The sequence below is a fragment of the Ursus americanus genome, chromosome 25, assembly GCF_024610735.1.
Source record: "Ursus americanus isolate L20-20 chromosome 25, mUrsAme1.1.p, whole genome shotgun sequence".
NCBI classification, from domain to species: Eukaryota; Metazoa; Chordata; class Mammalia; order Carnivora; family Ursidae; genus Ursus; species Ursus americanus.
This window is the reverse complement of record NC_142151.1, coordinates 16,550,369-16,574,476: the sequence shown is the minus strand read 5'-3', so window position 1 is coordinate 16,574,476 and position 24,108 is coordinate 16,550,369. Positions and strand designations below refer to the sequence as shown.

At 37.6% G+C, this 24,108-nt stretch overlaps 1 protein-coding gene and 1 non-coding gene across 3 annotated transcripts in view; one reads left to right on the top strand and one right to left on the bottom strand.

Annotated features, from left to right (window-relative positions):
• SLC15A5 (solute carrier family 15 member 5) overlaps positions 1–24,108 on the top strand; it is a 75,359-nt gene that overhangs the window by 40,917 nt on the left and 10,334 nt on the right. Inside the window, exons 6-7 of one of the 2 annotated variants that reach the window (XM_045781440.2) lie at positions 2,307–2,495; positions 11,167–11,295. In XM_045781440.2, the coding sequence (XP_045637396.1) occupies positions 2,307–2,495; positions 11,167–11,295 (318 nt within the window). The remainder of the gene's footprint in view (positions 1–2,306; positions 2,496–11,166; positions 11,296–24,108) is intronic. The other variant, XM_087855415.1, reaches the window with a different exon arrangement.
• LOC123781801 (U6 spliceosomal RNA) lies at positions 14,420–14,526 on the bottom strand. The gene has a single exon (XR_006776815.2). It is a non-coding gene; the product is annotated as a U6 spliceosomal RNA (small nuclear RNA).

Here is a 24,108-nt window from a genome sequence, read left to right as displayed (position 1 = left end):
TCTTTTTTTTTGCCCCCATATGCAAATATGTTTAAAAGCATTGCTTAGATGTTCTCTTCCTTCGCTCCCCATCATTTTTAAATTTCACCTGATCTTAAATTTCCATTCCATGCAGATGATTCATTAATCTTTATCTCTTGACTCAACCTGTCTTCTGACCTATGATTCACATTTTCAGTTGTTTTCTGAGCACTTCTCTTTAAATTATCTCTTTGTGCCTCTACCCCAACTCAAAATCAAATTCATTTTCTCCCTGTCATGGGTTCTCATTTATATTATTGGCACTACCATCTTTCCAGTCACCTGGACTTACACTCAACATTGACATCTGCTTCCTCTTTGATCTTTCTATGGCTTTATCAGTGGAATCTATTGCATTTTATGTTTCTATTGTCTATGTTTCCTGGAAGTGGGAGCCAGGACTGTAACTTAAGCCCCATTATACTTTATCAATATTATTTTAACTTCCTAACTATGTTCCCACCTCCACTATCTCTCCCATTCTATCAACCAGCACAAAGCCTTTAGAGTAATCATCCCAAATGACAGTTCTAATCATTTCACTTGGGTCTCGCATCTTCAGTGATTCCATTATCTTCGGAGCAATTTACAGATTCCTTAAAAATATATTAAATGCTTCTTATGATCTGACCCCAATCTATCTTGTCCCCCAATTCCCAAATAACTTGTTTCTCACTATTCTGAAAATCTGTCCAAATGTTTTATAACTCTGTGCTTTTGCTCATGCCAGCGATGCTGCCCTCACCTTTTCATATGGACACCCTTCTTTCTCTAAAGCATAAAATTATTTCTCTCACCTCCCCAGCTAGAAATAAGTTCTTCTTCTTAGATTCCCCAACAGAATATGAGTCTGCAATGACTGAGAACAGATATTTTTTAATTTTATATCTCCAACTGTGCCTAACATACTGCCTTGCATAGAGCAGGAGGACAGTAAATACTAAATTGAATTGACGTATTAGCTCTTTTTCTGATGACCGTATAATGTGCCAAACAGTCTAAATAAATGCAATTATGTGATGAACATGATCTTAAACGTAGATAATGTTGAGACTCAGATTTTTTATATGAGCTGTTTAAAGAACCAAAATCTTGACCCCACTATGAATGAGCCTTTATGGAACCTAATTTCAAATAAAAATAAATTAAAAATTGCTCAAATTTTCTGTTATTCAGATTTCCCCCTTTTTTTACACCTTCTATTTCTTAGAGACTCAGTAAAGAGCAGACTTTACAGATACATTTAAATACTGAGATATAATCAAAAAATTTACCTACCAGTTTCTCTATCAACCAAAACAAACACTAAGCTATTTAAACATTAGATTGATTTTTTTGAATTGAAAGCTTTGCCTTATCTGAAATTTTATGCAAGTTAGCAAAATGTGACTATCTCTCAATTTCAAGTAAATTCCATCAATCTCAAGGTTGCCTCTGCTCTAAAGATGGGATTAAGCCAGTAATATGAATGGTAAATTGAGAAAATGGAATGGTTGCAGTGGATATAAACTGTAACAAAATCATAACAAAATCCCTACTCATTTTCATCCAAAATTTTCTAGATAATTCCTCAAGAGTAAAATGAAAAGATGAGCAAGACGACTTTTTGAATAATTGCTTTCATTTATACTCTTTATCTAGCTGTTCACCTTCACTATTTTTTTTCTAAACAAACGTTTCTAGTCTTTAATTCTCTGCAAAGATCAGAGAAATGTCAGAAAACTGAGGACTGATAATACAGATCATTCCAACCCATTTTTTAAATGATTAAAACTTTGTGATGAGATCACTTTATTTTAAATTTCCCCCAAACTATTTTTGACTCCAATAAATCTTAAAAAGTCATGAAAAATAATATATCTTATCTGAGGACAAAAATTCAAAACTATTGCTTTATCTTCAATAATTGCTCCCTATTGCTACGGAGCTGTTATAATAATACCAGTACATTACCTGATTTAAATCTCAGACTCGCCCTACAAAGGTAAGCATCATTAACCCCATCTTAGAGCTCAGAAAAGTGATCATGAGGTTAACTAACTTTCCAGAGGCCCTCCAAGCAGTAAGTTGGGAAATAGGGAGTCAGTGCAGCTGTTTCTGAGAGACCACAGTCAAAGCATAGCATAGCCAGATAACACAGGTAGCTGGCAGCTGGATATTCCCAAAGCAAAAAATATTAGCAAACATCCCCAAGTGTCAATGTGTAAGAAATGTTATGGCCTCTTGCACTGATTTGGGGCTCTTTCTTTTTTTCTTTCTTTTTTGTCTGCATTATTTTCCTTCAGTCGCTGGAAATCTTTCTGCCGCCTTGTCTGTGATGGTAGCTGGCTTCTTTGAAATACAGAGAAAACACTTCCCTCCAGTGGAGCAGCCTCTTTCAGGCAACGTCCTCACCATTTCTTCCATGCCCTGTTTCCACCTGGTTTTTCAGTACGTTTTACTTGGAGTGGCTGAAACACTGGTCAACCCAGCCGGTAAGTAACGATTTCATCACCTCATGTAAGAGCAGCACACCGAGCCTTTACACAGAACACATCACCTCAAGCGGTTGGCGACCTATTCACTCCCTGGAGATTTCCCACAATGCTTCAGAACAAGCCTATTTATCACCCTCATTTAAAAAAAAAAAAGGTTTAATTTCTCTTCACTCCTCTGCCAGATACAGAACAATTATTAATTCTACCTGAATGTAGATGGAAGGAAAGATTTATGAACTTAGTTAAAGGCAGTTACTATTTGGTCAAATACACAACAGGAGGAAAAACTGCTAAAACCTAGAAGACAAGTCCAGTACACTCAGACGAAAACTCTCCTGTCTGTCTTCTTCTTCCCACCTCCCGCCCTCCCACTCGCAGATAAACTCACATAGATACTCCCTCCAAAAATGACATTTATAAGGTACTCTGAGAGTGTATAAACATGCAAATGAAATGAAAATTTGAGCCAATTTTCCAGATAATTCAATGTTTTTAAATTAAGTTACACTAAATTAAGTGTGATCACTAGTGTTTCATAAGACAGGTTCAAAATAACTTTATTAAATATCAAGGGTTTTCCGGATTATCTAGATTGCTGATATTAATTAAACTAGCCATTTTCAAATTCATCAAGGTAGTTCAGTGACGTCTTGCAATACAGCAGTGTGTGTGTGTGTGTGTGTGTGTGTGTGTTTATCAGTGTAATCTATTGCATCTTATTTTTTAGCTTCTTTATATTTCCCTGCAGTGGGAGCCCTGATTGTAAATCATTATACTTCACCAAGATTATTTTTTTACTACCTATCTTCCTACCTCCACTATCTCTCCCACTCTATCAACCAGCACACGACCTTCAATCATCCTAAATGACAGTTCTGATCATTTCACTTGTCCAAAATCTTCAATTATTCTATTATCTTCAGTTATTTCCAAATTCCTTAAATATACATATTTAATAAGGACATACGTATATATGCACACAGACACATACATATATGATACCAAAGCAATTCACTGAAAAAGGTAAAAGTAAAAGCAATTAATAAACTCTGTGTAGGATGTGTAGGCGATCTGACGTAACATCTGTCACCCCATTGATCTTCAGGGTTGATTCGGCTGATCTGGTTGACTAGGCAGGTGTCCCCTTCCTTCCCTCCCAAAGCTGCAGACTCGGTGGAAAAGGATGACTTACCTCATAGAGGAGGGACATTCTTCAGTCAAGGGTATGTGAGTAGCTGCATTCCATTGCTAGAACCTCCAAACAAGCTCTCAGTGTCCATTTGCAGGAGAATGTAGGGTAGTCAGGTTTCCAAGACTCCAGACACTTATTCAAGTGAGGAGCTGCATGCCACGGCCTGCCTTTCAAAAATGAAAAAAAATAATAATAAATAAAAAGAAAGAAAAAGAAAGTTTATGGAATTATAATCATAGATGTCTATTAGGTCTCCTTTTTTAAAAGATTTATTTATTTGGGGCACCTAGGTGGCTCAGTCGGTTATGCGTCTGCCTTTGGCTCAGGTCATGGGATCAAGTCCCGCATCAGCCTACGTGGTCACCAATATCTCACCAATTCTGTCAGAACCTCCTAACTTGTCTCCCTGCTTCTTCTCCTGCCCCAGGAGTCCATTCTCCAAAATAGCCATCATGCTCTTTCCAAAAGAAGTCCTACCATTCCCCTGCTTCAAATTTCTCAATAGGATTTTGGAGATAAATTCCTTAAATGTGAATAAGACTGTACACGGTTTGGCCTCTTGTACTGCTCCAACTACATTTTATAACATTATTCCCTCTGACCACTCCCCTAGAAATTTAATGATCTTCATTCTGTGTTTCTAAAGCGTCAAACTTATTTTCATCCCAAGGCCTTTGTGTTTGCTCTTCTCTCGACCTAGAATCCCCTTTCCTCTGTTTTCAAGTGTCTGGCTTCTTCTCAGCATCAAATTTTCTCAAAGATTATCTCCTCAAAGAGGCTGTCTAGGTGATCTTATCACTTTCACTCTATTACCCTGTTCCATTTTTTCTAATAGCACTTGTCAGGACCCGCAATTATCGTATTTATATGTGTATGTTTACTGCTTCCCTCTCACCATGAGAATGTGCAGGCTTTAAATCAAGATTCTTATCCTTATTGTCTATCCTTAGATTCTAATGTTCTTTCTTCCTTAAAGTGCATGTACAGAGAAGATGATTAATACATATACTGAATAAACAAATGAGAATAAAATATACAGCTATTTCTATGTGAGTACAATAAAAATATATCATTCAAATTCCTGACAATGTCCTACACTGATGGCCTTGGGCGAGAAAGCACAGTGGATTTCTCCCCTAATTTCACTGGACATTGTTTACCATGCTAAATCATGTTATACCTAGGAGATGAACTACAAGAAACACACACACACACACACAGAAAACTTTTCAAACTATGTCTTAATTACAGCAATGTATACCCCAGCTGTCTCATAACCCGTGTTTGTTTTATTTATTCAAAAAATACTGTGTTGGTACCTACAATAGGCCTGACACTACTTTAGAACCTTAAGGCAAATCAATTAAAAAAAAAAAAAAGATGAAACTTTCTGCCATTGTAGAACCTACATTCTACCAAAGGGAGAAAGATAATAAAAAATAAATGTAATTAAATTACAGAACATGTTGGGTGACGAGTACTATAGAAAAAGAAAAGATAGAGCAGGATAAGGAGGGTCAGGAGTGCCAAGCATAGGAGGCAGCAGACTGCAGCATTAAGAGATAGGTCAGGACAGACCTCAATGAGAGGTAACACACAAAGACTTGAAAAAGTTGAGGGAGTCAGCCACATGGATATCTGGGAAAGAATATCACTGTTAGCAAGGGAGTCATCAAATGCAAAGATGGGAGTATATCTGGCAATGAAGTGGAAGGGGTCTCATGAAGTTGGAGGAGAGTGAGGAAGAGAGAAACTAGTAAGAGATGAGTCAGAATGGCCGTTGTAAAGACTTGGGCTCTGAGTGAGATGGGAAAAAGAATGACATGATGTTATTTACACTTTTAAAGAATCTTTCTCTCTGCTGTGGAGAATATCCTACCTTGAAGAAAAGGATAGATTAAGAATATAGTACAGTGAGGAAAAGGATAGAGGATAGATGAATTAAGGGGAGACAATGAGAGCCTCAGACCAGAATAGTAGCAGTGTGGGTCGTGAGAAATAATCCAAGCTTAGTTATATTTTAATGAAGGAAAAATAGGGTATAAGAAAAAGAAAAGAGTTAATGATGACATCAAAATTTATGGCCTGAGCACCTGGAAGGATGGAGTTGCCATCTACAGAGAGACAAAAGTCTACAGGCAGAACAAGCTTTGGGGAGAAGATCACCAGTTTCATTTTGGACACGAACAAGATGTCAGATCGAGGTGACAAATAGAGAATTAGATATCCAAGTCTGTATTTTCATATTGAGCTGCAGATATAGCAAATTTGAGAGTCATAAGCACATCAATGGTGTTTAAAGCAATGGGATTAGTTGAGATCACCAAGAGAGTTAGGGCACATTGGGAGTCAGTATAGACAAGAGGATCCAGAAACTCAACCCTGAAGCACATCATCATTAAGACATTAAAAGAAGATGAGAAATTTGCAAAGACGAGAGAAAAGAAGTGACAAGCAAGAAAAAGCAAAACCAAGAGAGCAGTATCTCAGAAGTCATATGAAGAAATGGTATCAAGGAAGGGGTGTTCATCCGTGTTAAATGCTGTTAATACATCAAGTAAGATGAGGACTGAGAATTGGCTGAGAATTTGGCCATTATTGGTGGTCTGGAAAAAAGCTTTCTTATGTGGGATATGGGAATGCACAAAAGCCTCTTTAGAATGAGTTTAAGGGATAATGAGAAGAGAAGAACTATAGATAATTTATGTGAAGAATTTTGCTGCAAAAGAGAACAAAGAAATGGGACAGTAGCTGACAAAGGAATGGGGTTAAGAATGAGTTTTTTATTTATGTTTGAGGAAGGAAAGATAATGGTGTCATACAGCATGTTGGTGGGAATGATTCAAAAGAGGGGGAAATTTTTTTAAAAAAGAGAGGGAAAGTTGATGGCAGTGGGAGGGGAAATTACTGCAAATAGAAAGGTTGAGATCTAATTTACAAGTTGAGAATGTGGCTTTCGATAGTAGTAAGACGGTTCATCAATGGTAACAGTTTGGAGGGAGAGTATGAAGGTGCAGAGACTCATGGGTGCGTAAACAGGTGTGGGGATTCCTACGGAAATTCTCTTCCAGCTGGTTGATTTTTTTTTTTTTTCAGTGAAGTAGGATGTCAGGCCATGAGCTCTGAGTAAGGATGGGAGAGTATAGTTGGGGGGTTTGAGGAGAGAGCAGAGATATGAAATTGTTGTCTAAGACAATGAGAGAGTGAATGAACTAGGGAGATCTAGAACATTGCCAGGGTGTATTAGGAGACCTTCGAGGTGTGTGGTCAGGAATTTAAAATGAGTTGGTCAACATGGTTATGTGTTTTTCTTCCAGAAACATTAGGCTGCATGGATCTAGGAGCAGAGATGGCAGAGAGTGAATTGTTGAGTCAATCAATTTCCAGAAAGCAAGAGAAAAGCAAGGGAATGAGGGTATGTGAAAGAATATGATCATAACAATTAACTATGGAACTTAACTCAGCTAAAAAGAGTAGTAGGAACGTAAAGGGTATGAAAGAGGTAAGAATAATGAAAGGAGCAATGGAGTGGAGGTCCTAAAGGAGCCTAAGCATTTTTGTGGTTGAGTAGCAGACAGTAAACTGGGAAGGCAGGAGGTTATAATCAGAGGGGGTTGCACAAAGTTGAGATTATGGAACGCTTACAATTACTGGCCTAGGGCATGGGTTGGCAAACTTTTGCTGAAAAGTGTCAGATTATAAACAGTTAAGCTTTTCACACCAGACAGTCTCTGTTACAACTACTTAACTCAGTCAGTGTGGTATATGAGCCGTCATAGGCATACCTAATGAATGGGTGTGGCTGTGTTCCAATAAAACTTTATTTATAAATAGGTGGCAGCCGGAACCTTATCTGATGGTAGTTCACCAACTCCTGGTCTGAGGAACAAGGTTCAGGGTGTGACCGTGGTAATGAATGGCTAAGGTAGAATGGAGGAGGAGGACATTAGAAAGAAGGTCAAGGAACTGAGAAACCAAGATCTAGCAGGATGGAAGTTTCGAAGGGTGACCTCTATATATGATAAAATTGCCAGGAACTAAGGCAGGAATAGAACTGGAGAACGTGGCGAGGAGAGAGGAGCTGATGACTTTGAATAACAGAGGAAAATATCCTAGAGATTAACAGACAACCGCACAAAAGAGAAATATGAGGTGATACCATCGAATAATACTGATAAAAGCAGAAACAATAAGCTGAAGCTTTTTAGGGATGAGGAAGGAATGATGATCTGAAAGTGGGTAACAGAATCAAATTCCGTTTTCTGAGACGGAGGTACTTCTCTTACCCATGTTCGAAATAACTTCTCACCACACATTATCAGCACATTTAACAGTTTAAGAACAACCAGAGTGAAAGAAATTTCAGCAATGAGTCCCCAGGACCAGGGCCTCAGGAAGGTGCTTATAGCCCCACAGTCTATAGTTTCCACAGATGCTGTGAGGGGTATCTTTGCAAACACTAACCAGCCTCCACCTGGAGGCACATTTCAGCTCTCCTTGGCAAGACCAGCTTTCACACACACCGAATCTTTTTTACTGTGTCTTCACGGTAAAATGAGAATTGGGGAATAGTGGCAGACTTGTGGATACTATGTATGCTATCATGTGCTAAAAGAAGTACCGCAGAGCCTACAAAATCAGGCTGATGATCACTAAAGTCGAAAGAGATCAGAGCATGCGAGTCGGTGCCTGAAAATGGAGATCCGAGGACTTGAAAAGCGAAGTCCTCTAAAAGGGAACCAGAGGCTTTCAAAACGACTAAAATGACACCAAAGAGAGATTAACCAGCAGGCAGAGAGCTGGCAAAGTGTGTTCATGAATTATATACCGCACCAGAAGTTCTAGCAAGAGAAAAGCATAGGATTAATAATTAACTAGCAGAGTAATAATGGGCTTGTACGTTCTGCTTTTTCTCAGGGAAAGAAATCGGCCTACTTCGTCTTTCTGCCCATTGTTTGTCTCCTCATATTTATAGAAAGGAAAGTTCATAAGCCAAATCCTTTTTATAACAGTGAATCATTTCTTCCCAAAGCCTCTTCAGCATTTCCCTCATACCGTCCTCCAGATCTTCCTGAAAGAAACAAAACCTTGTGAGCTTGGCCTCGGGCTCCTGAGGGTGATTTGCACCCCACACGAGAGCTGTGGTACCCATGGCCCCTTGCCGCTGATATTTGAAGTCCTTCTCCACAGTATTTTATTTATCACCATCACTATCTTCACCTCCAATAAGTATTTGTGGTGTTAAGTGCCTGTGTAGCGCGGCCCTTAGCGTCGCGCACGTCTCTGCTCTCTGCCTGCCCAGAGTGGAACATCTAGGAAGGATGCTCAGAGCCTGAGCTGAGGGCCGCCTCAGCCTCCAAGCGCAGCCCGTTTCCTGGAGCACAGACAAGCGACTCCTTTGAATGGTCATCGGATGATAAATGAAAACATGTCGAGGATATGCAGAAACCAAAACAGAAATGTTAAATGAATGCTAGGAGGGTACATGAATACATGAACATTATGTATTCGTTAGTTTATTTAAACGGGCTGAACAAATGCAGAGTTTTTCTGGGGTAGAGGGCACGTAAACCAGGGTGACATTTTCCCGAGAGAGAAGGGAGAAGATAATGAGATCTCTTTCTAGAAAAGGAAACTAAGGGGCACCTGGGTGGCTCAGTCAGTTAAGCATCCAACTCTTCATTGCAGCTCAGGTCATGATCTCAGGGTCATGATCTCTGAGTCATGAGATGGAGCCCCGAGTTGGGCTCGGTGCTGGGTGTGGAGCTTGCTTGAGATTCTCTCTCCCTCCCTCTCCCTCTGCCCCTCCCCTGTCTAAAAAAAAAAGAAAGAAAAGGAAACTAAAGGTTAACCTCTCTGGTATATTGGTTTTCTATCACCACTTTTCTTTTTTAAATGAACTTTAATGTTTATTTATGATCTCTCACTGTAGACAAATTTGCACAAAGTACAAAAGAGTAAGGAGAAGGAAAATTAAAAATCCGATAATTCAACCACTCAAAGCTAACACCATTCCTGTTATTTTATGTATTTCCTTCCAATTTTTTGCCGCACATAATATGAAAGAGAGATTACTGCAATAAACTCCTGTGTGTTCACGTTCCAGCTTCAATCATTCTCAAGCCAGCCAAACTTGTCTCATCTCTACCCTCACTTGCACACTCTCTTCCTCCTCGTTGTATAATTTTGAAGCAAATCCCAGATACCATATTATGATAAATGTTGTAAATATTTTAGCATGTACCCCTAAGGTTGCCATGCATATTTTAATATAGTTAATATCATATGTATAAAATCAGATATACTCATTTTCATCTATGTCTGATACCCAGAAAATTTTGGGGGGGGGCTTTTTAAGTTTTTATTTGAATTTCAGTTAATTAACATACAGTGTTATATTAATTTCAGGTGTATAACATAGTGATTCAGCGAGTTCATACATCACCTGGTGCTCATCACAGGTGTGTTCCCTAATCCCCATTACCTATTTCACCCATCCCCCAGCCCCTCCCCTCCAGCAACCATCAGTTTGTTCTCTATAATTGAGTCTGTTCAAAAAAATTATTTGTAATTGAAATTAAAAAAAAAAAAATTTCCTCCACGGTGTTTTTTTCAACAGCTTGCCACTTGCCACTTGCAACAATGACTTGGGGGAAGAAAGATAATCTTTTTGGAGACCCAAAGCTTAAGCTCTAGTCTCTCTTTAGGTAACCTCTCCTTAAATAGGATAATTTAAATGCATGTAAGGCACTTTGCACAAGAAGGAGCCATTTGACTTGGTAAGATTAATACTGTTAAAAATAGCCAACCTGATTCTGTTCCTACAAGTCAGCATTTTACATATATGATGGGATTATACATACATTATAGCAAGGAAGAACCACAGCCCCTCTGCAAGTGAGTGATGATATTATTCCCATTTTATAGAGAGGAACACTGAAGCTTGGGAAGTTTAAGTAATTACTTAAAATTACAGAGGTAATAAATAGTTGACTTGGGATTCTAGCAAAATCTTGTCTAACTCCAGACCCATCCTCTTAACCCCCATGCTAATTTTATATGATAAATTCAAGTTTTCTGTAGGGAAACTAATGATTTACTTGGAATCACAGAATCATAGACCTTATTACTAGATTGTCACAGTACCCAGTACAAGCCTCACCTCAATCCAAAATTAAGAAATATTCAAATCGGGGTGAAATTTGGGTGAATATGTTGGGACACTCAAATCACCAAGCAATTAAATTTTTCTTGCAGCTATACAAGAGTATGTTTTGCCGTATTTTACTCCTTTTAGATATACCTAAATTGTACCATCATAGTATGCCTTACTATAGTAACTTTAACAAAGTCCAACCCAAATTTTGCCTTTATCGGTAAGCTTTCTTTGAGGTATGATCAACACTGATTTGAATAATATCTATGGAAGTATTTCACAGAGAATGTCTAATTTTTGACTTTCTCTTTTCCTTTCAGTGTCTGTGATATATGGACTTGTTCCGAGTACCATCAGAGGAACCTCTATGAATTTTTTGACACTGTTCAATGGATTTGGTTGTTTCATGGCGGCATTGCTGGTGGAGTTGGTATATCTCATCTCAGAAGGTAAAAATAGGTTCATGGTATGCTTATATATATATATATATATATTGATTTGATGACTAGAGAATTGGGAGACAAAATCTTAAAAGAAGGGCTTTGCCAGTGTAGTCTTTTTTTAATTGATCCACTTTTGCAATTAAGATAGAATTAAGATAGGAAATAGACTCTTGCTGTATTCATTAATTTCTGGGAATTGTTTTTCTTTTGATAGGAGGAGGTAATTACAGAATGTCACTTCTCATGAGGCCCTGTCCGCTGTCTTTCTTTAGTGTATTTTAAAACAAATCAGTCATTATATTCTTATTAGATCTTTCAGTGAGGTCATATTCAATAATGCCTCATAGCTGGCATAGATAATCCTCAGAAAAGGTAAGTCCTGTGGAAATGTAGGAGAATGGGGTATCTGGATGATCTCTTTTCCCTGTGATTTTCCAGAAATCATGTCTATGCAATCAAAAAGAAACTGTGAACTGAATAGCAAATAGTCTTGGGAAATTTTTCCCATAGAAATTGATCAGGAGAAACACCCCATCTGAAAAATTCACGTGCAACAAGAAAGTGCTACTCAGACGTGTGCTGACAGAAAAATCGACAGAATGACAGTGATTAGATGTCATGGTGAAATGTCTTTGGCTGTATTTTAAATCCACAGGCTTTTTCCTTTATTTGTTCTAAGATGTTAACATGGCTTAACATTTTTTTTTAATTTACTTTTGCTTATTTTATGAAAATACTACAAGCCTATTCTCTACTTTCAAAGGTACTTACAGTGTACACTTAAAATCATGTAAAGAAAGCATTGGTTTGTATTTTCCTGTAACAAATTTAATTTACTTACTTTCAAACTACGGAAGAAATAGCTTCTATGAATGAGAAATTCTTTTTAACACTATCTTCATTCAAAAAATATTTATGGAAGACCCACTTTGCTCCAGGTACCACGCTGGACACTGGGGATACCATGACAAGGAAATAAACGCTCCCAAATCCTCAAAAAATTTCCAGGGTGTAGGGAACAAGTCAAATTAAGAAGGATAAATTTGCTGGTAGGTAGCGTAGAGTTCTAGGGAACAAATGTACAATCCTTGATTGATTGTTAATAAGATGAATTATTGCCCTTGTCTTAGTTAACTGAGAAAGTGAAACAAGTGTGTATTGACTGCTTACTGTGTGCCAGGCTCTGTGCTACACGGAATTTGTGAGATATGGTTCCATTTCTCAAAGCACGAAAATTCAAACCATCGTAACAACCGCGTGAACAGCAGCAAGTTGTTGACTGCTCGGGTGGTTAGATTCTTTATGTATAAACAAGGGACAAAGCACTGGTATTAGACTTTTATAAGATAACCTGGGAAAGTCTTACCTATATCTCTACCTAAACATCTTATGTGTTCGGCATATGTTTATTTTCTTCAACATTACTCAATGAAGATGAAAATCTGCTTTTATTATTTTTTTTTGAAAGATTTTATTTATTTGAGAGAGAGAGAGCATGAGCAGGGGAGAGAGGCAGAGGAAGAGGGAGAAGCAGACTCCCCATTGAGCAGGGAGCCTGATGCAGGGCTCGATCCCAGGACCCTGGGATCATGACCTGAGCCGAAGACAGACGCTTAACCAACTGAGCCATCCAGGCGCCCTGAAAATTTGCTTTTAAAAATGTCTACAATCAAACCACATTTTCCATATTCTAGAAGAGCTATGAAGTCAGATATTACTATCAGTTTATCTTTGATATAAATCTACATTTTTCATATGTACGTTTGAGGAACGTACCCAGTTGGGCCGAACTTCACAAGACTGTGCTCACCTTCGTCATTAGCCACAAGTTCAGAGATTCCCCAGGACTGCGGTCACTTCTGATAAGCTGGCTATAAATGTGGAGGTCCCCACCAACGATTTGCGAGAATGACTCACAGAACTCAGAAAAGCACAGGACTTATGATTACAGCGTTATGATAGCAAAAAATACAAATCAGATCAAGGCCTAAGAGGGTTTCAAAAGCGAAAGCTCTTTCATCCCCAGGGATGCAGTGGCCAACTGGCACACCAATGTGTGACACTATGCAGAATATGGCCAACCAGGGAAGCTTGCTTGAACTTCAGAGTGCAGAATTTTCATTGAGGTTTTATGATGTAAACAGAATTGATTGCACCATTGGCCATGTGATTGAACACAGTCTCCAGCCTCTTCCCTCTGGAGGTTGGGCTATCACATGGCTCAAAGCCTCAACCCTCTAATCATGTGCTTAATTTTCCTGGCTGGCAGGCCCCTAATGTGTCCTCTCATTAGCATAAACCATCAGGTGGGGCTGGAGAGACCTGCCATGAATAACGAAGGCATTCCAGTTACTCAGAGAACTCAAAGGGTTTAGTGTTTACCAAACAGGAACCAGGACAAAGGCCAGGCAAATTCTCTATTACACCCAATTATTCTTGCAAACCATTTCATTGAAAACCTACATTTTCTTGAGAATCTGAATAATGTGGTAGGAACTGTTACTTACATTATTGCATTTATTGCAACAATCATATAAAGGCAATCTTATACTTATTTTTGAAATATAGTAAGACAGAAAAAAGAAAACAAAGTGGTCAAATCATCACAACTAGTATCTGACAGAAATCTGACCCTTTCAGTGTTCTGAAACCAACATCAACATTGCTTTTAATACACTAAACAGCTATTAAGAGTCACCTAGTGTAAGGGCCTTTTAATGACACTTGCTATTTCTGCAATACAACCTTTTCGGATGGGGGTCTGCACGTTGGATATTATTGATAATATTCTAGATATAATAAAAGATGGGTAAACAAAAGTTTATATAATTTTGGCAAAGTTTACCAAGGACAAATGGCAAGGATATCTTAGCTACATCAATGTGAGTGGGGTGCTCTCTACTTGTATTCAAGAGAACACCATTTAAATTACCACTAATTAATTCAATTTGCTTCTTCTTTGAGAGGTTTTTGTTGTTGTTGTTCATAATAATACTGTGTTACATTAAATCCTATCCCAATATATTAGAATCTTTTTTTATTTAAATTCAATTAGCCAACATAAAATATATCATTAGTTTCAGATGTAGAGTTCAATAATTCATCAGTTGCATATAACACCCAGGGCTCGAAAAATATGGAACATTTCACGAGTTTGCATATCATCCTTGCTCAGGGGCCATGCTAATCTTCTCTGTATCGTTCCAATTTTAGTATATGTGCTGCCGAAGCAAGCACCCAATAAATCAGAATCTTACTACTGGATATTAATGTCAGAGGCCATCTAGGCTAACACTGTACCCAAATCTAGATGTGCCTGCGTCATCTAACACCCAGAAAAATTCTCTGCTTTGAATGTAACCTGTGTCTGCTAATCACTATGTTCCACAGAGGAAGTCTAATTTTCTATCCATATACCAACTCCTCCAACGTGTGATAAATCTTCGGAGACATAATGAGGTACGATGTTCAAATCCAGACAGTCTAGGTATGTGTTCTCAGTTTCTATGCCAGTAACAGCAATGCATAGTTCATCACGCTGCTATCAAGATTACGTAATTAACACACACAGTAGGTGCTCAGTAAAGATGGCTATGGTCCAATAGTATGGCTTCTAGGATTAAACACAATCCTCAAGATGTTATTGTTATCAACCTAGTGTCTCTCTCCCTCTCTCTCTCTCTCTCTCTCTGAACGCCAACAGAGATTGTGTTGACTTTTTCAGTAGTTGCACTGGGCTTATGGTTAATGAAAACCTGAGGCTTTTTTAAAATTTTGTTTGTAACAGTTGCTTTCAGTTCAGTTTGACTCCTCTTACCACAATTTTTTTTCTAATTAAATGTAAGACTTTATCTTTATCCTCGATACATGTCAACTCATCATTTTAAATAACAGACATTTTAAAAACTTGATTCTGTCACCCAGTTAATTACTAATCTTTACTTCTTTACTAGCTTTGTGTCATCTGCAAACTTAGTAAACAAGTGCCTAGACTTCTTTCAGGTAATTGACCAAATTGGTGAATTGGACAGGACCAAAAATAGAGCCTTGTGGAAAGTTCCTAGAGACCTCACTCACTGCCAGTTATCAACTAATCTTCCCCTTTTGGATGTAATCAGCTCCCACTTCATCTAATTACTATCATTCAGCTCATGCAGTTCTCCATCATTCCCTGAATGACATCACAGGAGATTTTGTCATATGTTTTTCTGGGAGCAGGATATATCTGCGTTTGTGAAAATCCCTTTAGCCATCAGAATAGCAATCATCAAGAAAGGAAATGATGGGGGCGCCTGGGTGGCTCAGTCGTTAAGCATCTGCCTTTGGCTCAGGGCGTGATCCCAGAGTCCTGGGATTGAGCCCCGCATTGAGCTCCCTGCTCCGCTGGGAGCCTGCTTCTTCCTCTCCTGCTTGTGTTCCCTCTCTCGCTGGCTGTCTCTCTCTCTGTCAAATAAATAAATAAAAATAAAATCTTTTAAAAAAAAAGGGGAGGAAGGAAGGAAATGATGTTTATTTAGAGGATTTGGTTCTTGTGACCCTAACGTGGCTTATGTGACTAGTCAGGGCCCCTAAAAAAGAGTGATCCTTTGTATACACGACATTCGGTAGGTCATCATCTTCCCTAAGACTATTTCCTCTTATTTGAAAAAGGGAATGCTGCACCCCACTTTTCTCAGAGATGACGAGAGGATAAAATTAAATAATGCATTTGATCATTTTCATACCAGAGATTTTTTTAAATAGAAAATAAAGTCATATATTATAGTGGCCCCTTTGGTTAAAAACAAGACCAGTCTTTTAGTTAAACAACCAGACCAATTTTTTTTGACAGAACCCACCAGAGTGACACCATCACTGTAACTATGTACTTAAGCATCCCGCACGCCTCTGCGTTCCATTTAGCATATAAGATATTTTAAACCTTTAAGGATTCATGTCAGCCGAGCATGTGTGTATGTGAGTGTGTGAGTGTTGGTGGATGACTGGGAGAGACGATCGGCTCTCCCAGTCTCCCAGTCTCCAAGCCGCATTAGTCATTTTTAGCACCATGATGGAGAATGGTGTGAATGCGGTAAATTCAAAAGATTTCTCAAAACTTGACTGTGCAGACAGATAACTGTTAGAGTGACATTTTCAGTACAAGTGAGAAAACTGATCCTTCTGGGATCTCTAACTCTGAGTGCTTTAAAGGAGAAGATACAAGACTAAACCCATCCTCCTACACTAATCATTTCAGGAATAGTTTCTCTAAAAGTAGTAATGCTAATATGAGGGAGTGAAGAAGTCAGTCAAACTGCTTATTTCCACTATATCCCATTAGCAACCAGATCAATTTTCTCACACTCATGGGTTCGGGCTTACTTTTTGACAAAAATAACAAAACAGAATTCAGGGGAAAGTGACATCTTAGTTACGGACGTGCAGGTGATTGAAAGATCCAAAGCAAAATGTCTATGGGACAAAGGATAATTGGGCAGAATCAAGAAGTGAAGGAATACATCTTCTTGTCCCTGTTCGTCCTTCCTCCTAGAATTCAGGAAAGGAGCAAAGAATTTAGCTGTTTGATTCCCATCAAGATCATTTTAAATTAAAAATGTGATCTTTTAAAATTCTCATTTGACTCTCTGTGATTATTGAGACCACTGACAGCCACGTCAGCATGAATCATGGAGTCACTCTTGAAATAGGAATTTACAGTTGCAGTAAACTTGAAAGAAAATATTTATGCACCTGGAAAGCTATTTAACTGGATTCCATGGGTCCATGCCTATTTTCTGAGAGATATTTTCTTCAAATTCATTCCAGTGTTCTTGGAGCTTACTTGACAGGCCCCCACCAACTCTTGCAGGCAAATCCTACTCATGGTCTTCAGTCAGAAGCAGATTCAGAATCCTCCTTGTACAATGAGGTTCTGAATCTCAGGTATAACTTATCCTATGCCCCCAAACTTTGGCGCTCACAGAGACCCTTGGAGCTGCTCAGAGCCCTCAGGGTTCATAACAGTATCAAAGCAGAGTTTAAAATACCCACTATACTGGGGTAAGCAACTATTCATTGCTGTTGGCTCACCAGAGGTAGAAAGGGCAGATTTCTGAGTCAGACAAATCTGAATTCAAATTCAACTCAGCCCTTAACAAGCTGTGAGATCTTGACCACATTACTTAACTTTTCTGAGTCTCAATTTCTCATTCACCATTCTCTAAAATGGTGTCACTAATAACTTAGCTTCCAAGATTTCTAGAAGGACTAGAGGAAATAAAGTATCAGGTTAATAAAAGTGCACAGAAACAATGATTTGTGTTGTTGCTATTCTAAATTGAGTGGGATCTCAACTTTTTCCAAGTAGGCTAGGATTACCATGGGTATGAAAATCTGGTATAGCACTTTAATAATTCTTCAAAAAAGAATGTATTCCATAAATGAGGACATCAGGTATCCTATTCAATTACAGGTCCAGGTTGGGATGAGACGAAATAAAGCAGTACTCTGAGATTCTTCTTGGCCTCATGGACCCATGTCATTAGTGGAGCTTCCTTTTCAATGAAAACATACAAGTCTAGATGGAATTAGATATGCATGGATGCTCATACTAAGAGTGCCTGGAAATACTATTGAAATTGACAACAGAAGGATGGTGGTATTTGGCTTGGTGTGAAGTATTTCTGGCAGAGAGTACATATACAAGGCCTGGAAGTAAAGAAACACTAGGTGCATCAGAAGAACTCAAAAATCAGTAATCTGAAAATAATCAGCAAATGGGAGGAAATCACATGAAGTCAGGTTGAGGAATTAGACAGATGCAAAATTATGCAGGACCTTTGGCTTATAGGAATTTTTTTAACTTGAATGTAATATGAAATCATAAAGGCACCAGGAAAGTGACATGATCTATTTGTTTTAAAATCACTACGGATGTAGTTTAAGTTAGAAGGGAAAAAGAGTGGTTTGGGAGAAGTGTACACTTTAACTAACCCAGGCGAGTCTAGAGTAGCGATGAACTAGGAAGAAAGTAGGCGGATGGAGAGAAATGAATGGATATAAGCTTGATTTTAGAGGTAGAATCAATAGTGCCTAGTGGAGTGAGGAGGTGGTAGGATGCAGGAGAGAGGAGTGGTATCAAGGAAGCATCCAAATTCTGCCAAGAGCAACTGGGTGGACAAAAATTCCCTTTGCTAAATGGAGAACACTAGAAGGCAAACAGATTGGGAAACTTGTCACCTGTTCATTTTTTAGCACATTAATTTTGGCATACCAGTGAGACATCCAAATAGAAATATCTAGACCTCAGTAAAAGGCTCTGGGTTAGATATATAAATATGTGAATCCTTGGCACAAAAATAGCATTGGTAGCCATAGAAGTGAATTAAATTACCTAGTGTGAATATTGAGAATGAGGGCAAAAGGAGCCCAGTACTTAGACCTGAAAAGCCCAATATTACAGTTTAGATGGAGAAGGAATGGCCTGCCAAAGAAAGAAAAGCAGCAGCCAGAGAAGTGAGGGAGCACACACACACACACACACACACACACTCACAAACACACGTGCGTGCACGGGTATGCATGTGTGTCTGTGTGTATGCATATATTTATTTACTGAAGATAAAAGAGAGGATTGTTTCAAATAGGAAATGATAAGCTAGGTAAAATCCTACTGTGAGATCAAGTAAAATGAAGAACGGAAAAAATCTGTAGATTTAGCAATATTATGACCACTGAAAACTTTACCCAGAATCATTTCAGTGGTGAGAAGGGAATAAAAACCAGATTGGAGTGGGGTGAAGAACATCTAGGAAGTGAGTAAGTAAAGGTATTGCATTCAAAAAACTTTTTTAAGGAACTTGGCAATGACGAAGATTTAAGAGAGAAAGTAGGGGCTACATGGGTATGTGGGTAAATTTGCCAGATTTAGCAAATGAAAGTACAAAACACCAAGTTAGACTTGAATTTCAGGTAAACAATGAATACTTTTTTTTGGTACAAGCATGTCCCATGCAATATTGCGAACACACTTTACACCAAAAAACTATCTGTGCAGTGTTTAAGACATGGTTATCCTAAAAAATAATTCATTGTTGTTCTGAAATTTGAATTTAATGGTGAGTCCTGCATTTTATCTGGGAGGTTAGGTGTGAGTTCAAGGTACTTTTTTTTTCGAGACATACTTGGGCATATTTAACTGGTGAAAGAAAACATCTGGTGTAGATTGAGAAGCTAAAACGGCATGAGAAAGAAGGGAGATTGACTTCTTCCTGGGGGTGGATGCTTCCTCCCTGCACCACACAGAAGGGAGAATGGGAAGGGTGGGCGCCCAGGCAAACAGACGTGTGGTTCTGGTGTTGGGAAGATGCTGGCACCTACCTGTCCAGACTCTCCGTTTTCTTTATGAAGTACGCAACGAGCCATTCACGAGAGCAGGAGATTGGGATGAAAAGGAGGAATAGGGAGAGCAGGGAGCTAAGAATGTGCTGTCGCAAGAGCAAGAACAGATGATTTAGAAGAGAAGCCATTAAGATTGTGGGCAGTGCTGAAGGCCCAGCTGGTACTGGTAATCACGAAGAGTGATACCAAAGGACCTAAAGCATGATTTGGCCCAGTGACATTCAGGTGTCCAATGCAGTTATGAAGCTGTCCGGTGGATTTTTAAGTGGTCTAAAGACCACAAGACAGGAAGAAAGTCACAAACTCTACTCCCGAATTAAAGTAATGTGAAGCAAATCTTATATACGATTTCCCTCCAGATATGCAAGAGAGAAGGGGGTGGATATCTTTTCAAATTCTGAAATAAACAAGTCTCCATCCTTAGCTAACTGAATCTACAAATCAGAGAAAGGACTGTACAAATAAGCAGATACTGGGCAAAATCAGTTCCTGCTATATCCGTGATGTTATTTAAACCCAATATTTTACTATTTTAAATAGCTCCACTTCTAGGTTGACTTGTAAATTCAGTTCACAAATACATATTGGGTTCCTACTATGTGCCAGCACTGGCCAGAAAGTGAATTAATAATACCAAGGCTGATGTTTAATTAACAAGAAGAGCCTTATAGAAATATTTGACACTCAAATTAATATCAGATATATTCATTTGACTAATGCTATTACAATTACAGTTCATAGCTAATGGCATTATCGGGCTATTATCACAAAGCATTACCTCTCTTCTAAAACTCATTTCCATGATAATTCATTGAAATCATCATGAGAACACACTATCTTGATGGGTTTTTACCTCCCAACGCTCTTCAAGAGAATGAACTCACCCTTATAAGAAAGCCTGTTATCCCAAATATCACCCATGCTCATTCTTTCTGCAGTTCAGGTGAACAATGCACAGCGATTTCTCTACAGTGTTGAAAGACACAGTGTCCCTTCCTGGAAACAGCAACCTAACTTCATTTTTATCCACAATTCCCAAGAAGTACAAATGCAAATTAAAGTCTTGATGCAGACATTGTTATGAGAGCAAGGTATCAAGCATGTGCAGATTTGAGGCCCAACCTCCGTTCACCCGTTCAATCAACAAATAATTACTCTGTCTCCTTCGCATGACTTTAGGCAAGCAGTTCAGCCTCTCTGCACCTCTGTTTCCTCATCTGTAAATTGAGGGTAATAATAATTTGGGTACTTATTAGACAAATACGAAAAAGTGGTAGAAAAGCCAAAGTTAGCATATAGTTGTTAGATATTATTTCCTTCAGGTATCATGAAAATTAATGTGTTTTAAAAATTAACTCAAGTAGGAGAGCTATGAATCTCAAATGAAGCATTTAAATCAGGTTACTGAAAGGGGGAAGGAAAGAAATTAACATTTATTAAGTGTCAGTTATAGGCAGACCTTGCTATATGTATTTTGCAAATATATTATTTCATTAAATCTTCACAACAATTCTTTGGGGGTAGATGTTTGTAGCCTCTTCCCACGTAAGCAGAAAATGAACCTAGAAAGTTATACAAGTTGCCCAAATCTTACAGCAGGGCTGGATTCCAGATTCCTAAGCTCCTTTTGCTTCACCAGAGTTTATTTCCCGTGGCGCAGAAGCACGGCCATCCTGGAGAATGGCTGGTACACGTTTTTAACTACATACTTCTTCACACATAGTGAAGCGAGGGATAAAGTAAGGTATAAAACCCATTTCAGTTCTGTCTCAACAATTTTGGACGTTTGCTAGATCACCAGCATTACAAAAATTAACTTAAAAAAATAGGTCTAACAAAGTCTGAGGGGAAATCATGGCTCACTGTGCCCAACTATCATTTGAAGAGATTCCAAAAGGCACATTTTAATATTTTCAAAGTTCCATTATGTTCAAAATAAAACGGTGTTGGTAAAAAGGGGAATGACTGAATCTTCCTCTGAAAAGACATAGCAGAAATCTGCTTCTACTCAAAAGCGGTATGCCACAGCACTTAAAATAATGCCATGTATATTTGAGATATTTGGTAAATCGAGGGTTCCAGTAGGAAATATAGCAACATATCACTAAAGTGAGTGAATCTCAGGTTTCAGAATAGACTGGTTATTGTTACTTGGGATGTTATGATTTCCATAATAATATCTTAGGACGGTTTTATAAATAGCACATAAGTTCCGAGTCACAGCATCAAGGCTGCTATTCAATACTTCAATTGCAGAAGAAGGGTAGTTTGTGATAGAAAACCACCCTTTTCCGTTGTTTTATCATAAACCAGAAGTGACTTGGGGAAGGCAGAGTTTTCTAAAAGTATGCTTGGTGAAATGGTTTTAAAATGTTATTTTTTGCTGTAAAGGTAATATATGATGAAATAAATCCAAACTCTAAAGGGAGGGAGGAAGACCAACAAAATGATGGCAATTATTATTTGGGTAAATTCTTTTCCAATATTTTTTTATTTGCATGCATTTGTGCACGGGTATTAAATTTATATAGAGATTTTAAACACAATTGAATAAATGCTGCTATATGCTCAATAAAAAAAATCATATCAAGTACCCACTTTTTCCCATTAAAAATATCGTGAGCATATTTCCATGTCATTTCAAATTCAAAAAAAATTAAGCTCACTTTTTTTTTCTAGCATCCTGAAAATGGGATTACTCATTCAATAAGGATAAACATCTTAAAGAGTATTGAGAAGTAAAGACAAATTGTTTTCTAAAAGGCTGCATCAATTACGCCACCACTGCAGTAGAATAATACTTGTCTCAATGTGTTAGCCGCAGCCTTACGCATAATAATATTTTGATTCTTGTTAATGAGTGGCAAAAATTATATTGCATTATTACTTTAATTTATATTTTTTCAAAATGGAAAACTGAAATTTCTAATGGTATGAATACTTTTATCTTTTCACATTCATGAAATGCTTCATCATACTATTTGCCCATTTTTTCTTTTGGCCTATTTGTCCTGTTTATTTTTTATTTTAAATGGTTTTTTTAACTTTAGGGATATTATCATATAGTCAAATTTATTGCTAATATTTTCCTAGTTTTAAGTTAGCATTTTAATTTCATAGATGAGTTTGTTTTGCACAAGTTTTGCTGATACATGTAATCAAATCTATCAACCTTTTTTGTTGTGATTCATATCATTGCATTTATCTATGGTTGTAGAAATTTCAGTAGTTTTGTATTTTGAATATAATAGTCTCATCCATGTGAACTTTACTTATGTGTTAGATAAACACTTATTTCCTTCAAATAACCAAATTTCACAGTATAACTTGATATTTGTTGTGAAAAGTTAGTTAAACCATAAATACTCCACTGCCATAGGATAAGTGGAATGAAACTAATCAGTAATAAATACTTTAATATATCTTTAGTTCTTAGGAGATTCAGGGCTGTCTCAGGGCTATACCTTTCAGCTGCCTCTTGATTTTGGCTTAGCATAACCCTCTCTTTAATTATTACACTTTATGGTATATATTACATATCAACTATTGCTAATCGTACTTCTTATGGTTAGTCTTCATTTGTAAAAATCTTATTTCCTGGGGTGCATATTTCCAGGTGAATTTTAGAAGCATTTTATCAGTTTTCCCCAAATCTCATTTTTATTTTAATTAAATAAGTAAAGCTTGTTCATTAATTAAAAAAATAAAGCTTTTATAATCTTTAGTGTTCTCCCTAAGTACATAACATAATTTTTTATTTATTCAATGTTAAACAATTCGATTCAGTGAGATTTTCTTTTCTTCGTATATATCCTGAATATTTGTTATATCTATTGTCGGCGTTTTATGCTCTTTTTCTGTTTGCTGTTATGAACAGACTCCTTTTGCCTCATTACAACTCACTGACATAATCACTACTATGTAGGGGGATTATTAACATCTATGTCTGTGCCTTGCATTCAACAACTTAAACTTTCTTAGTAAATTTATGAGAGTATTTTAGTTTATATTAGGTTTACAGCAAAATTATCTAATCTTAATTATAATTTTTTAAAATCATTTTTCCCATATTAACTCCTATGTTTTGCGTCTTTACCAGGACACAGAACTTTGGAGCCATGTTAATACCAGAAGACAGTCACATTTTATCCTGTTCATAATCTTCATATGACTCTTTCTTATTTTTTATCAAGCATACTTGTAGGTTTAGAAGGATAATAATTAAAGGGTATTCTTTACCAGTGTACTCTTAATCCCCTTTACCTATCTCACCCTACCCCCCACCTCCCCTCTGGTAACCACCAGTTTGTTCTCTATAGTTAAGAGTCTGTTTTTTAGTTTGTTCCTCTTTTCCCTTATTCATGTTTTGTTTCTTAAATTCCACATATGAGTGAAATCATATGGTACTTGTCTTTCTCTGACTGACTGATTTCACTTAGC